General features: G+C 39.8%; 1 protein-coding gene across 2 annotated transcripts in view; it reads right to left on the reverse strand.

Annotated features, from left to right (window-relative positions):
* Nucleotides 1-1,924: 1,924 nt before the first annotated feature.
* LOC121315002 (protein FAM171A1-like) overlaps nucleotides 1,925-13,005 on the reverse strand; it is a 67,951-nt gene continuing 56,870 nt past the window's right edge. For both annotated transcript variants that reach the window (XM_041248831.1, XM_041248830.1), the window contains 3 exons: nucleotides 5,277-5,393; nucleotides 4,483-4,597; nucleotides 1,925-3,772 (listed from right to left, as the gene is read on the reverse strand). In XM_041248831.1, the coding sequence (XP_041104765.1) occupies nucleotides 2,209-3,772; nucleotides 4,483-4,597; nucleotides 5,277-5,393 (1,796 nt within the window). In that variant the 3' untranslated portion in view covers nucleotides 1,925-2,208. The remainder of the gene's footprint in view (nucleotides 3,773-4,482; nucleotides 4,598-5,276; nucleotides 5,394-13,005) is intronic.

The raw sequence follows: 13,005 nt of genomic DNA on the forward strand, positions 1-13,005 counted from the left end.
CTGAGCTAAATGCTACTACAAGTACAGATGTTTCAACATCAACTGTTCAGAGGAGATTGTGTAAAGCTAGCCTAACTGGAAGAATTGCTGCAAAGAAACCATTGTTACGAGTGCAGAATAAGAGGAAGAGACTTGCCTGGACCAAAAAACACAGAAACTGGACGTCTGAGGAGTGGAAGTTGGTCTTAAGGACCGATGAGTCAAAATTTGAAATATTTGGGTCCAACCGCCGAGTATTTGTAAGACAGAGAGGGTGAGCGCATGAGTTCTGCATGTGTGGTTCCCACTGTCAAGCATGGAGGAGACAGTGTCATGGTCTGGGGTTGCTTTGCTGGTGACAGAGTTGGTGATCTTTATCAAGTCCATGGCAAGCTCAACCAGCATGGCTATCATAGCATACTTCTGAGGCATGCCATTCCATCAGAATTACAGCTAGTTGGGCAGCCATTCATTATTCAGCAAGATAATGACCCGAAACACACCTCAAAATTGTGCAAGCACTATCTGGCAAAGAAGGAAAGTGAAGGACAAGTCAATCTAATGACCTGGCCTGCCCAGTCTCCAGACCTCAATCCCATAGAACTATGGTATGGGACAAACTGGACAGAAGAGTCAAAGCAAAGCTACCCACAAGTGCCCTACATCTCTGGGAATTGCTGCAGAAGAGCTGGGAAGACAAGTCGGGTGATTTCCTGCTGAAACTTGTTAACCCAATGCCTCGTGTCTGTGAGGATGTTATTAAGGCAAAGGGTGGCTATTTTGAGGAATCGAAGATTTAGAGACAATTTTCAATTTTCTTGAACATTGCTTTGATACTCCTTATGTTTTGTTTTGTATATTGTAACGTGTTTTCATTTTCAAGTATTTACAGAAACGTATATGACGTAAAACATTGTCAACTATGAAAAAAAAAAAACTAGTTTCAAACACTATTTGAAATAATTAGGAATTGCTTCAACTTTTTTTTTTTTTTTTTTAAAAAGGCACAGAACTGGGTGTAACTTGTGTACTTTGTTTTTTATTCTGCATAACAAGCCTCAGATACACACGCAACCAGACTGACTGCGATTCTGGCACTGTTAAGATGGTACAAAAGGATCACATGTTCCCAATCACTGTCAGAACATTCACACTTCATAACCGTTCCACAGTTCCCAGAACAGCAAAGGGACTGTGTCCGCCTTAAACATGACAGTAAAAACCACACACACAACCCCCCCCCCCCCCCCCTTCATTCTTGGCCTCTTTTAAGATCCTCAAAACTTCCTATAGTTTACCTGTAACCGAACAGAATCCACAGTACTACTGAGCACATGGCTAACTACTGCATACATTGGTATTGAAATTGAAAATTAAAAGTTCAGGTTGACAATTTACCGCATGCAACCAAAAACAAAAAACTAAACAAAAACAAAAACAATAGTGAAAAAAGGGAACCGCTTTGGGTGGGTCCCTTGAAGTAGGGTCTGTATACAAGAAACTGTTGAAAAGGCACTTGGAAAATATGGAAGTAGATTGTGGAGGATGAGACAGACACAGTATTCAGTTTGGCTTCAGAAAAAAGCTTTTGTTGATTTGAGTTTCAACTTGGCTTTCAGCAAGAAAAAAAATTAAATTAAAAAAACCCATAAAACTATTCAAATAAAATACCTGCAAAATGTTTACAACTAAAATAAAGAATTGTCAAAATTACCAAAAGGCAACATGTTACTAAAAAAGCAATGCATAGCCACTCATTAACATAATGTATACTTGTGTTCAGATACAGTATTAAATTCTGTCAATTCAAACCTTCTAAACTTTCTAAAATGGCAATACAGTGTCCAACTGCTGCCGCTATAGGGTAGATGGGGGGGGGGGGGGGGAGGGGGGGGGGGGGGGGGGGGGGGGGGGGGGGGGGGGGGGTGGGGGGGGGGGTGGGGGGGGGGCGGGGGGGGGGAGTCAAAAACAAGGGTCATGTATTGTTCAACCTAGGAGTTGATCAAATCGCAAAATATATATGTAAAGCTAATTGTCCTTTGCATTGTTGTTTCGCTTTTGTAATTTTAAAAGGCATAGCAGTTGTGCATATAACCTCTAATCTCATCCATCTTTGTTTCATTTCAAGATAGCAGTTTGTTTCCTAGAATAGCACTTTCTGAAAACAATATTTGGCAACTTATTTGAATTTGTTATTTTGTATCTCCAGCAGGAAGGAGTTGTAAATCCTCATTTTAGATTAAAAGACATCAGTGGCCTTTCCTCCCGCTTTTGCCAAGGGCTCTTTTTGTTCTCGTCTTCCCCGCCGTCGTCGTTGCAAGAAGTATCATGCTCAGGGCTGGTGGGCAGTTCTGACTCTGGTTCTGGCTTAGCTTCTACAGTTCTGGTTACAATGTCCTGCTGTTGCTCGGGTGAGACCATGTCATCTTCAGGCCTGGGGGTCCCATCTAGAAGGGGCCCTAGTGTGTTGTCCTCAGGGTTGTAGATGGCACTTTCATTTTTGCTGCCGTTTTGCTCCATGTCATCAACGTACACCAGCTGTGTGTAAGCCATGACTTTCTGAATTTTCCTTTCTCTAGCCCCAATCCTATTTTTCCTGGCAGATTTTGGTTCGTTCATATCAACTCCGGAGTCCAAACTGGCGTCGTTGCTTCCGTTCTTTCCAGCTCGTTGGAGGTCGATGTAAGAGTGCCGGATGTGAGCGTTGGATCGGCCGTCCAGGGAGACGAACCAGGCTCTCGGGTGAGGCAGGGGCTTTCCCCCTCGCAGCTCCATGAGCGTCTTTTCTGCCAAAAGCTGCACCTCCCCGTTCATCTGGACAAGACCGGCCTCACTGAGGGATGCCGGGATTGACATTGACTCCGACATGGAGGTGGACTGTAGGTTCCACTCTGTGCCTTGTGGGGCCTGGAGATTCTGCTGAGACGTATCCTGAGCTGACAGCTGCATTGGATCAGGAGGTTGCTGGAGTAAAGGCTGATGGGAAGCAGAAAGTTCTGCTTGAAGTCTTTCAAGATCGCACTGGTGCTCAGTCTGGAGGAGCAGAGGCTGACCAGCAAAAGGATGCTCTCCTGGCAGCTTCATGTAGTGGGCAGGAATGACCAGTGTGGGTAGCCCTTTCCTGTACACGCTTTCATTCACCTGATCCACAGAGCTGCAGCAGAGCAGCTGACCGGGATGGGGGAAACAGGTCGGTCTTTCCAGGTGGTCAACAGATCTTGACATCAAGTAGTCAGGTGGTCTCCGGTTCATTACTTGCTCTTGGTCGGGCGTGCAGGGCGGCAGGTACGTTGTTTCATGTGTGCTGCTTTTGCTTTCTGCAGACAAATGGTTCACAGAAGCCTGCACTTGTTTGTTCCCTTTTTCCAACAGGGGCTGAGAAGAAACAGAGACATAGCTTCTTCGACACTCATCCCGTGCAGGTGATTCATAGCCTTCTGAGGGTTCATTAGATCTGATTGACTTTAAATGAAACGTCTCCATTGATTTGTGATACTCCTTCAATAAAGTTCCTCGATGCGTGAGGTTGTTCAAGGAGCTTCTGCTTTTATCTCGGTCTTCATGTTGTGACATTAATTCTTCTCTGGAACTGAAGTCCTGTGATGTGTTGTACGAAGGCTTAAGCATGGGCGTGCACATGTCAGCTTCCCCGCTTGACGAGACCATTTCCATGTGTACCTCACTGATCAAATGCAGCTGAGACATCGAGGTGGCCTGGTCCTTCTTCGAACCTTCCAGGGCAGAAGACATTAGTAGTTTTCTGTGGTGTTGTTGTGGTTTTAAACATTTTCTCCTAAAATAATTAAAAGGAAAAATGTTAATGGATTGTATAAAGTTTGCATAAAAATCAGCAGCATGGTTCTCTCACAGATGATCAAAAAAGTCACGGGAGTATGCTCACTAGCCATGTTGTATTTAAGTTTATCTAACATAGTAAAGCCTGAAACGACTCAAACCACCTTCTTGATGTGAAGGGCCCCCAGTTTCTGGCAGTCTTGTTACACTCAGAAATTCCCAGATATCTGCATTTATCTTTCATTGTTGTCAGACAGAACTGAATTACCTTTAAAAGCAAGTCACACTAGGCACAAGAAATTTAAACTCTAGCTAGAAGTGGTCTTGTACTAAGCTTTCTACAGCTGTACATATTGCCTCCAAACTTTCTGTGCTGTCTGTGTGTGTTTATGCGTGCGTGTGTGTGAAAGGGATAAAACCACAGTTTTTTTTTTTTTTTTTTTTTTTTTTTTTTTACTTGTGAAAGCCCTAATGAGAAACCACATCAGTGGTGTTCCAGTGAAGCAACACTTGAGCCTAATTTCACAGCAGGGTTTAATTAAGCAGATAATGTGATTTTCCAAGGGTCACAGACGAGCCAGAATATAAGCTAATTTACAGCTTTAAAGCATGAACGCCTGTCCTGGATTTCAACTTTGCTTGGCAACAACACCTGTTCAAGAGAATACACTCCCTTCCATTTTACTGAAAAGTAGGAACTTAACCCACCTGCAGTAATAAAGCAGCAAGCAGAGCAAGACCAGCAGAATGACAGCCATCCCACCTAGAATAGCCAGCAGAAAGACTGTGTGGTAGGTGCTGATGTCTTTAGCCACCACGGGACCTAGAACATGAACAATGGAACGGTCAATGACTGAAACAAAGCTCTCTGTACCTCACACTGTATTTCTTTGATTTTAAGACGCCTTCGAATTTAACACGAAGCCCAAGATTTCTCACCCTCAATTTGAGGAAAAATGTAAACATATAATAAAAGATACATTTACAAAGATTCAGCCTCAATTACGCATACAAGAGCTATTAATACGAAGGAATACCTGGCAAATTGGGTTAAGCATATTGTATATTGGTAAATTAACATGTCTGTAAGAACAACAAATCTCTCCTAGTCATCATCCTCGGAGCTGGAGGAGTCCTCTTTATTACTTGACATCTCCCAGACAATGACTCCCGCTTCTTTGAAAACGGGTAGTAAAGTTCTGTTCACGTCTTTTGTTGCAGATTTTAATACACGTATCACTACACTCGAATTTGTGATGCAGGGTATTTGAGAAGAAAAAAAACTGGTTTAAAAAGTGTATCGTAAATTCAAAGGAATAGGGTTGAAGTTTAAGTGTAAAAAGCACAGTAGGTATACAACGCATTGCAACTGGTTTTATAAAGAACTGTCACCAAAATATGACGAATTACAGTTAAATACTTTTGATTTGTCACAAAGCGCCTTCCCTCTGTTCTCTCAATTGTATTTTTTATATTAATAAAATCAAAAAAGACATGCTTACCTGTATTTAGTGGAGACATGGCTGCCACCCAGTACCCTACATGTGGAGCAATGTACGTCAATGTGAGCTGGTTACCCTCTTTTTGTACAAAGCCCAAACTGCTTTTCAACCAGGCCCCTATAAAAATAAATCCAGTTTTAAAATGACCTTCAAACTCAGGAAGGTTTTACATCAAACAGTACCTGGGTCTATGCACTGGCAGGTGGAGCAAACGCTATGGCACACACACAAAAAAACATGTAAATCTCATTAACCATGTTTCACTATACTAGAATTATTTTATTTCAAAATGATGAGTAGTACATAAACAAACTTATATGTAGCTATTTTCGTATTGTTGAATTACTGCTGAACTGGCCAGCGCTCCCCATGAAGAAGCTTGGTGGGCTGCAGATATCACTGATAGCTAAGACGAGAGCCTCAGAAAACAGCCATCTTCCTCAAAGATAGTCTCAAGAGGGTGAGGTGTACATATTAACCGTTTCACCATTATCTACACAATTCAAAACATCAACCATGATAAAATAACAATTTAATAAAACACAGTGTACAGCTCTGGTCAAAAGTTTTACACAACCCTATAGAATTAACTGATTTTGCTTCATGAAGTCAAATGAAACCTGCTGAATAATGTTACATTAACATATTGAATTGCATACCACTTTGTAGTGTTCCATATTAAAAAAAAAAAAAGTGATATTTTGAAATCTAACAGTAAATGCTGTACTACTGTTATGGCTTCCGGTATCACTTTGTAGTTTATTTGATTACATGATGATAAATAAAATATCTAAAATTATGTTAAAAAAGTTGTTGTGTTAATTATGGGGTCCTTCTCTTTGTCTATTGTCTCAATCCAATTCTAGGTGATGTAAAACTTTTGGCCATAGCTGTAGATTCAAATTAGGAGTATGCTATGTTGACCACCACAAGCAAACAACACTTGCGTCCTAAATTGAAGATCCATTTTCTGCTCTTTCTAGCAGTACAAATATCAAAAACTAAGAGGGTCAAAGAATAATTACTATAAAAAAGAAATGTATGTGTGATACTATATTCCACCACTAGGAGGAAGCATATCTGCAGGAATTGTATGCCAGAGCCCATGCTTCTCTCATTTGTTACTTGATAGTGTATCTGCATAATAGAAGCTAGTACAGAACACAAAAAAAGCTTCCTCATGGTATCTTTGCCAAAAAAAAGTCCAGCCTTGTGGGTATTTGCTAACAAACAAGCAGCTAACAGCAGGGACACAGAGGGGAAAGAAACAAAGACTCCTCCAGTGAACAGCTAGCAGGAATCTTGCTGTCCCTCAGCAACAGAACTAATTTAGCAAAGTAAGGGGCATCATCCAGGGCGATGCTCATTTGTCAGTCTGACATAAGGCTATAAATGCAGTGCTGATTCAGGCCCATGTGGCAGCTGCCAGAGAGAGGACGTGGAAGCCATCTACCAGCAGATCATCACTTAATCCTCCAGAAAATACTGTACGTCTCACTAAACTTAATTTTCAAAAGACTCAGACTGGGTCTTTCAAAATCACGCCACTCCTAGTAAATTCCAGGTGGTGGCATCTGCTTCCCAAACACAGGGCAATGCCCTTTTACTGTACTCTTGCTAAATTTACACAAAAAGCAGCATTCATCACTGGCATCCAAAATCTTTACTGACTCGCCATTTTCATTCTGTAGCTCACTACAGTAGCAGAACAAGCTGGCTCAAAATACTGCATTATAATAAACAGTAATTAAATCAGCAGCTTTACTAACTAATTTAGACTAAACCTTCTTCTTCAAACATTGACTGAATCACATGGGAAAGACTTTCAGTGGGGAATAGGGAGAAGCATGCTTCTCGTTTAGTAAAGACCTCCACGATTATCGCTGAAGACACTGTAATAAAGCTTAATGTAATACAGAACAACCAACATCATAACGTACCAGGCACTGGAGCACACAAAGTAGGACTGTAAAAACAAGCAATCATACGCTTCGACAGTCCTGAAACAGGATCCACATCATTTGGAATAGAAAACTTACAGCATGAAAAGACCTTGACAGTTACAAGAGAACCAAGCGTTAGCATACAAGAACACCACAACTCAATGAACTCTCACTTCATTTACTGCCTGCACAGTAACTACAGAAACAATCCCCTCAACAAATCAGACAAACCACAAAAAATTAAAAATAAAACCACAGATGTTATTCCAACAGATTCTCCAAATTAATATGAGAAGGTTAATCATTTGAGAGGAAAGTCTACTATACTGGGCGGCTGTATCCATTGTTAGTTTTTTGGTTTCCCCCAAATGTGCATATGTCTTTATATCCAAACTGTATAGCATCACATTTATATATCTTGTATGTATTGTATAGTCCATCAAAGCTAAAGAGAAAATAATTTGTATTAAACTATACTAGGTAGTAATCTTGTTTGTGTAGTTGAGATGCATTCTTTGTTGAAAAGGAACATTATGTTTTAAAAAAAGATTTAACCTTTTCAGTGCCCATGCAGATTGGATTTATCGTACAAATAAGTGTGCCCCCACCCCCACAAAAAATATTATACACTGCCTCTTAAATCATGCAAGGTCTTGTAATCATGTGAGTATCCCAGCAAACCAAATAAAATGAAGGTGGATTTAAAATACAGATTCAGAGGGGAATGGCAATGCTACATTTGTCGTCTTATGGTTTTTTTTTTTTTTTTAGCTGTCTGCTTTTAAATATGACCCTTGTACTGTAAATGTATGAAATATGTTTAAGTAATCTTCTTTCTTAAAATATAATTTGTTTTGTCACAGGACAAACATGCAAGTCACAGCATCACCACAAAAAACACAATTCACGGAATGATCACAGCTACAAAGATTTGACCTTAAAAAAGATATTTACTAATGTGGTACTTTGTAATATTTTAAAATTTCTGCTACATAAACATCTATTTAATGTATTTAACATTATTTCATGTTCGTTCTTTTAACACAAGCTCCAAGTCAAAAGTAAACAATTCTTTATTAACAATACAGTACCTTTTCAAGCAACCATAACAGAAATAGGTTTATCTTTTAAATTTAACATGTATTCCTTTTCCGGATATAAAAAAAATATAATATGGACACAATTTTTTTTACAATACAATAAACAATAAACAGTTAGTGACAATCAATTAGTGGCAGGTGTAATCAACTACTAGAACAAACACAATTCTCAATTTGATAATCATGCACCTTACTCCTGAATTGTACTAAAGTTATTTGGAACAGCAACTTAAGTTTAGACTGTAATTCATTGCAAGACCATGGAGCAAAATAAAGCAAATTATCTTTTGGCAACCTCAGTATGCACTTTAGGAACCGTAAAATACAAAAATAAGTGCGATCTAGGACAGTAGTTACTACAATAAGAATACAATATAGAATACAATATAGAATAAGCGGTGCTTCAATCTTCGCAATGCCAAAGAGGTCCAGCCAACCAAACCATACAGCACACAATGGTGAGTATTGTAATTTGAATTAGTAATATATATATCTCAAGGTATCTATACGTAATAATCAAGTAGCAGCGCCTAGTATGGAACTAAAACCGAGATGTTTTGGCATCCAATTCAGTTTCAATGGGTTGTAATATAACTATTGCTGGGACGAACATGGAATTTTCATTTTCGGATATTCCTTCAAGATTTACATATTCATTAGGATATTCGTTCATTCTCAAAATGCTATCAAAGCCATTATATGTAACACTGTACTAAAAGTTGAAAAATATCCCAGAAGAAATGTCTTACTTTACCCTTGTGAATTAACTACAAAACAAAAGAAATCAATACAATCTTGTGTGTATTTTAAGTAGAAACAGAAGAAGACAACATGTTTTTATATAAATAATCCCAGCCATTGTTGTGCCTTCGTAATAAAGTGGCCATAGACACGTTTTCATTAGTTTTTAACTTGAATAAGCACATCGAATAAAACAAAATGTGGAAAAGGAGGCGTTGTACAAAAAAAAAAACTGTTTTATTTCTTTTTTTTTGCATTCCACTTAACAAAAACTAGGATTGCATCACGAAAAGAATTAAAAATAATTAACACTATAGCTGTCATTTCTTATGCAAGTATGACCTGTATCATATTGAAGACAGAAACAGACCCGTTAACCTGATACTATATATATATATATATATATATATATATATATATATATATATATATATATATATATATATATATATATAGAGAGAGAGAGAGAGAGAGAGAGAGAGAGAGAGAGAGAGAGAGAGAGAGAGAGAGAGAGAGAGAGAGAGATAGAGAGAGAGAGATTGCCTTCTTGTCACAGGTTTTCCTTCTTCAAATAAACACTTGACAACCAGGATGCGAGAAAACGCTGTAGCGTGGGTTCATTATTTACAATAATAAAGGAAAAATAAACAAAACCTAACCCAATCTCGGGTGCTATCTAAACAGATGTTTCCCTAACTGGTAACAAGGCAGATTAAGCCTGTTTCCTAGTCTCAAAACCCAAATCACAATCCAAACCGTTGTCCAAATACCTTTTCCAATGTTTCAGTTTCCAGTTAAATACTTCTAAAAAGACCAAATACTACATCTTAATAATAATAATAATAATAATAATAATAATAATAATAATAATAATAATAATAATAATAATAATAATAATAACACTATGTAACACAATTTTTGTTCCTGGGTAGTAAGTGTTATTTCCTAATTGCTTATGCCTCAAAAGTATAGAAAATGGCTATTATTCCCCACAGACTTTGCTTTTGTGACCAGGACAGTGATATTTTGAAATTTACCTATTTCCAACGAGAAAACGGGCAAATGTGTGTCTTTTCGTTCACATAAAGTCAGAAAAAAACAACACATGAATCCAAATTAACATGTATTTATACTAAAGTAATACAAAGACGACTACAAAAGATTTAGAAGTGAGTAGTTTTTCAAGATTTACGATTATACTGTAAATCACTTTCACGAATCAGCCCCCAAATGTAGTCTCCCATCATGTTCTCATTATACTGTCCTTGGTAGCGGTGTTCAAAGTCCAGTATAGCCTGGTGGAAGCGCTCGCCTGGCTCCTCCGAGTACGCTCCCATGTTCTCCTTGAATTTATCAAGATGTGCATCAAGGATATGGACTTTGAGGGACATCCTACAGCCCATTGTGCCGTAGTTCTTCACCAGAGTCTCAACCAGCTCCACATAGTTTTTGGCCTTGTGATTGCCCAGGAAGCCCCGAACCACTGTGACAAAGCTGTTCCAAGCCACTTTCTCCTCACTAATGAGCTTCTTGTGGAATTCACTGCACTCCAGGATCTTCTTTATCCTTGTTCCGAAGACGACACCGGCTTTGACCTTTGCCTCAGACAGCTTAGGAAAGAAGTCTTGAAGGTACTTGAAGGCTGCCAACTCCTTATCTAGAGCTCTGACAAATTGTTTCATAAGGTCCAATTTGATGTGCAGTGGTGGCATCAGCACCTTCCAGGGGACCACCAGTGGCTCCCACTTGACATTGTTCCTCCCCAAAGAGAACTCTGTCCGCTGTGGCCAGTCCCAACTGTGGTAGTGCGCCTTGGTGTCCCTGCTGTCCCAAAGGCAAAGATAGCAGGGAAACTTGGTAAAACCGCCTTGAAGACCCATCAGGAATGCCACCATTTTGAAGTCTCCTATGACCTCCCAGCCGTACTCATCATACTTCAAGGCGTCCAGCAAGGTCTTGATGCTGTTGTAATCCTCTTTGAGGTGCACCGAGTGAGCCAGGGGAAGAGACGGGTACTTGTTACCATTATGGAGCAGCACGGCTTTGAGGCTCCTGGATGAGCTGTCAATGAAGAGGTGCCACATTCTGGTAACAGGCGATTCCGATTGCCTCGAACAGACTGGTCACATTGTGGCAGAAGCAGAGCCCATCTTGACGGGTGAAGAAGATGGAAAAAGGTTGGTGACGCTTCCTCTGATCTGCGACTTGCACACTTTCATCCAACAAGTTCCACTGCTTGAGCCTAGATGTCAAAAGCTCGGCATTGGACTTGGTGAGACCAAGATCTCTAATCAAGTCGTTGAGGTCTTTTTGGTTGGGGTAGTATGGGTTTCTCTCCTCAGCTCCACCTCTGAAATTGTCATCTGGATCTACAACGTCTTCCTCGCTCTCTGACTTGCTGCTCTCTTCTAAAGACGGCTGCTCTCTCTCCGGAGGAGTGGGTACGGGGAGCTCATGGCAGTGTGGCACCGGGGCCACGGATGAAGGAAGGTCCGGATACGCGATAGCAGGTGCATTCTTGCCAGTCCGATGTTTGGAAGGGTCCACCATGCAGAAGTAGCAGTTGCTTGAGTGGTCAGTGGGTTCCCGCCAAATTCTTGGGATAGCGAACTTCATGGCTCTCTTTTCCCCTCTGTACCATCCTACAAAAATACATTTATTTCACCCCTGACTAATGTGTAAGAGATTCTCGCAACATTTTTCATATATGATATATTTTTTCAATAACATTGAAAATTGTAAAACATTTTAAAATTAAAAACTTTTACAATTTAAAAAATTAACAAATTTTATAACATGAAATACTGAGCAACAATTGTCCATCTTACCTTCCAGAGTTTTTCTGCAGTGCTCGCAGGTGAAATGAGGTGCCCAGGGTTTGTCATGCTCCCTGACAGGCATGCCGAAATATGCCTTGTAGGCCTCACACATCTTAGCAGATGCTTCCACGGAGTACTTTTTCGCTCTTGTCTTGATAAATTCGCCGCAGACATAGCAAAATGCGTCTGCCGGATGCTTGCAGCCTCTTGATGCCATCTCAGAAAAATGCAGATATGTATCCACTTAGGCAGCTGGAACTAAAATGAACTGGTGGGCTTAAGGCCCCTGTATTTATACTACTATTTATATTACTGGAAAGTTCTAGAAGTTACTCCAAGTTTACTCAGCACTGAATCTATCTGGAATATTCTGGAAAATAGGTAAATTTCAAAATATCACTGTCCTGGTCACAAAAGCAAAGTTTGTGGGGAATAATAGCCATTTTCTATACTTTTGAGGCATAAGAAATTAGGAAATAACACTTACTACCCAAGAACCAAAAAAAAAATAAAGAAATTGTTACATGGTGTAATAATATGGGCAGAACTAGAAGTTAACCACAAACAGATATGTTAGGAGTACCATGAAGACGCTGTACCCTAATCCAGAAAAAACTGTCTTTCTTTTTTCGTTTTGTGCCAGCCAAATGACTTGTAACGAATCCTCTGAACATAGCATCTGTCAGTGAATCATTGTCCAAGACCTAGTTTTAACAATAGTCTCTTCAGTGCATTAACTTTGTTATTCATTGAATAATTATCACCAGCAAACACTGCAGAACTTTCAAGATTCTTTGTTGCCGAATCAGATTACAGCACTGTTGTGTTTGTGTGTTGCCAAGTAACAAGCTGAATAAATATAGATCTCCTGAGATCATTCATTTAGGTCGCACTCTCCTCCAGTTGCCTGATTCGTGTGGAATCATGTGCTTCTGGAACAGATGCACTGGTAGTTAATGCTTGGTTCCATGTTTAACCCTAGCTGCATTGCCACACTGTACTTTCCAAAACGTCACCCTGCAATTACACTTTGTATTGCATATTCTTGTGTATTTGGCTTTAGCCCACACTCTTCCTATGCTGAAAGCAAGTGCAAAATACTGCACACAAGGCAGCTTTTACTTTA

Source organism: Polyodon spathula, chromosome 4 (genome assembly GCF_017654505.1).
Source record: "Polyodon spathula isolate WHYD16114869_AA chromosome 4, ASM1765450v1, whole genome shotgun sequence".
Taxonomy (NCBI): Eukaryota; Metazoa; Chordata; class Actinopteri; order Acipenseriformes; family Polyodontidae; genus Polyodon; species Polyodon spathula.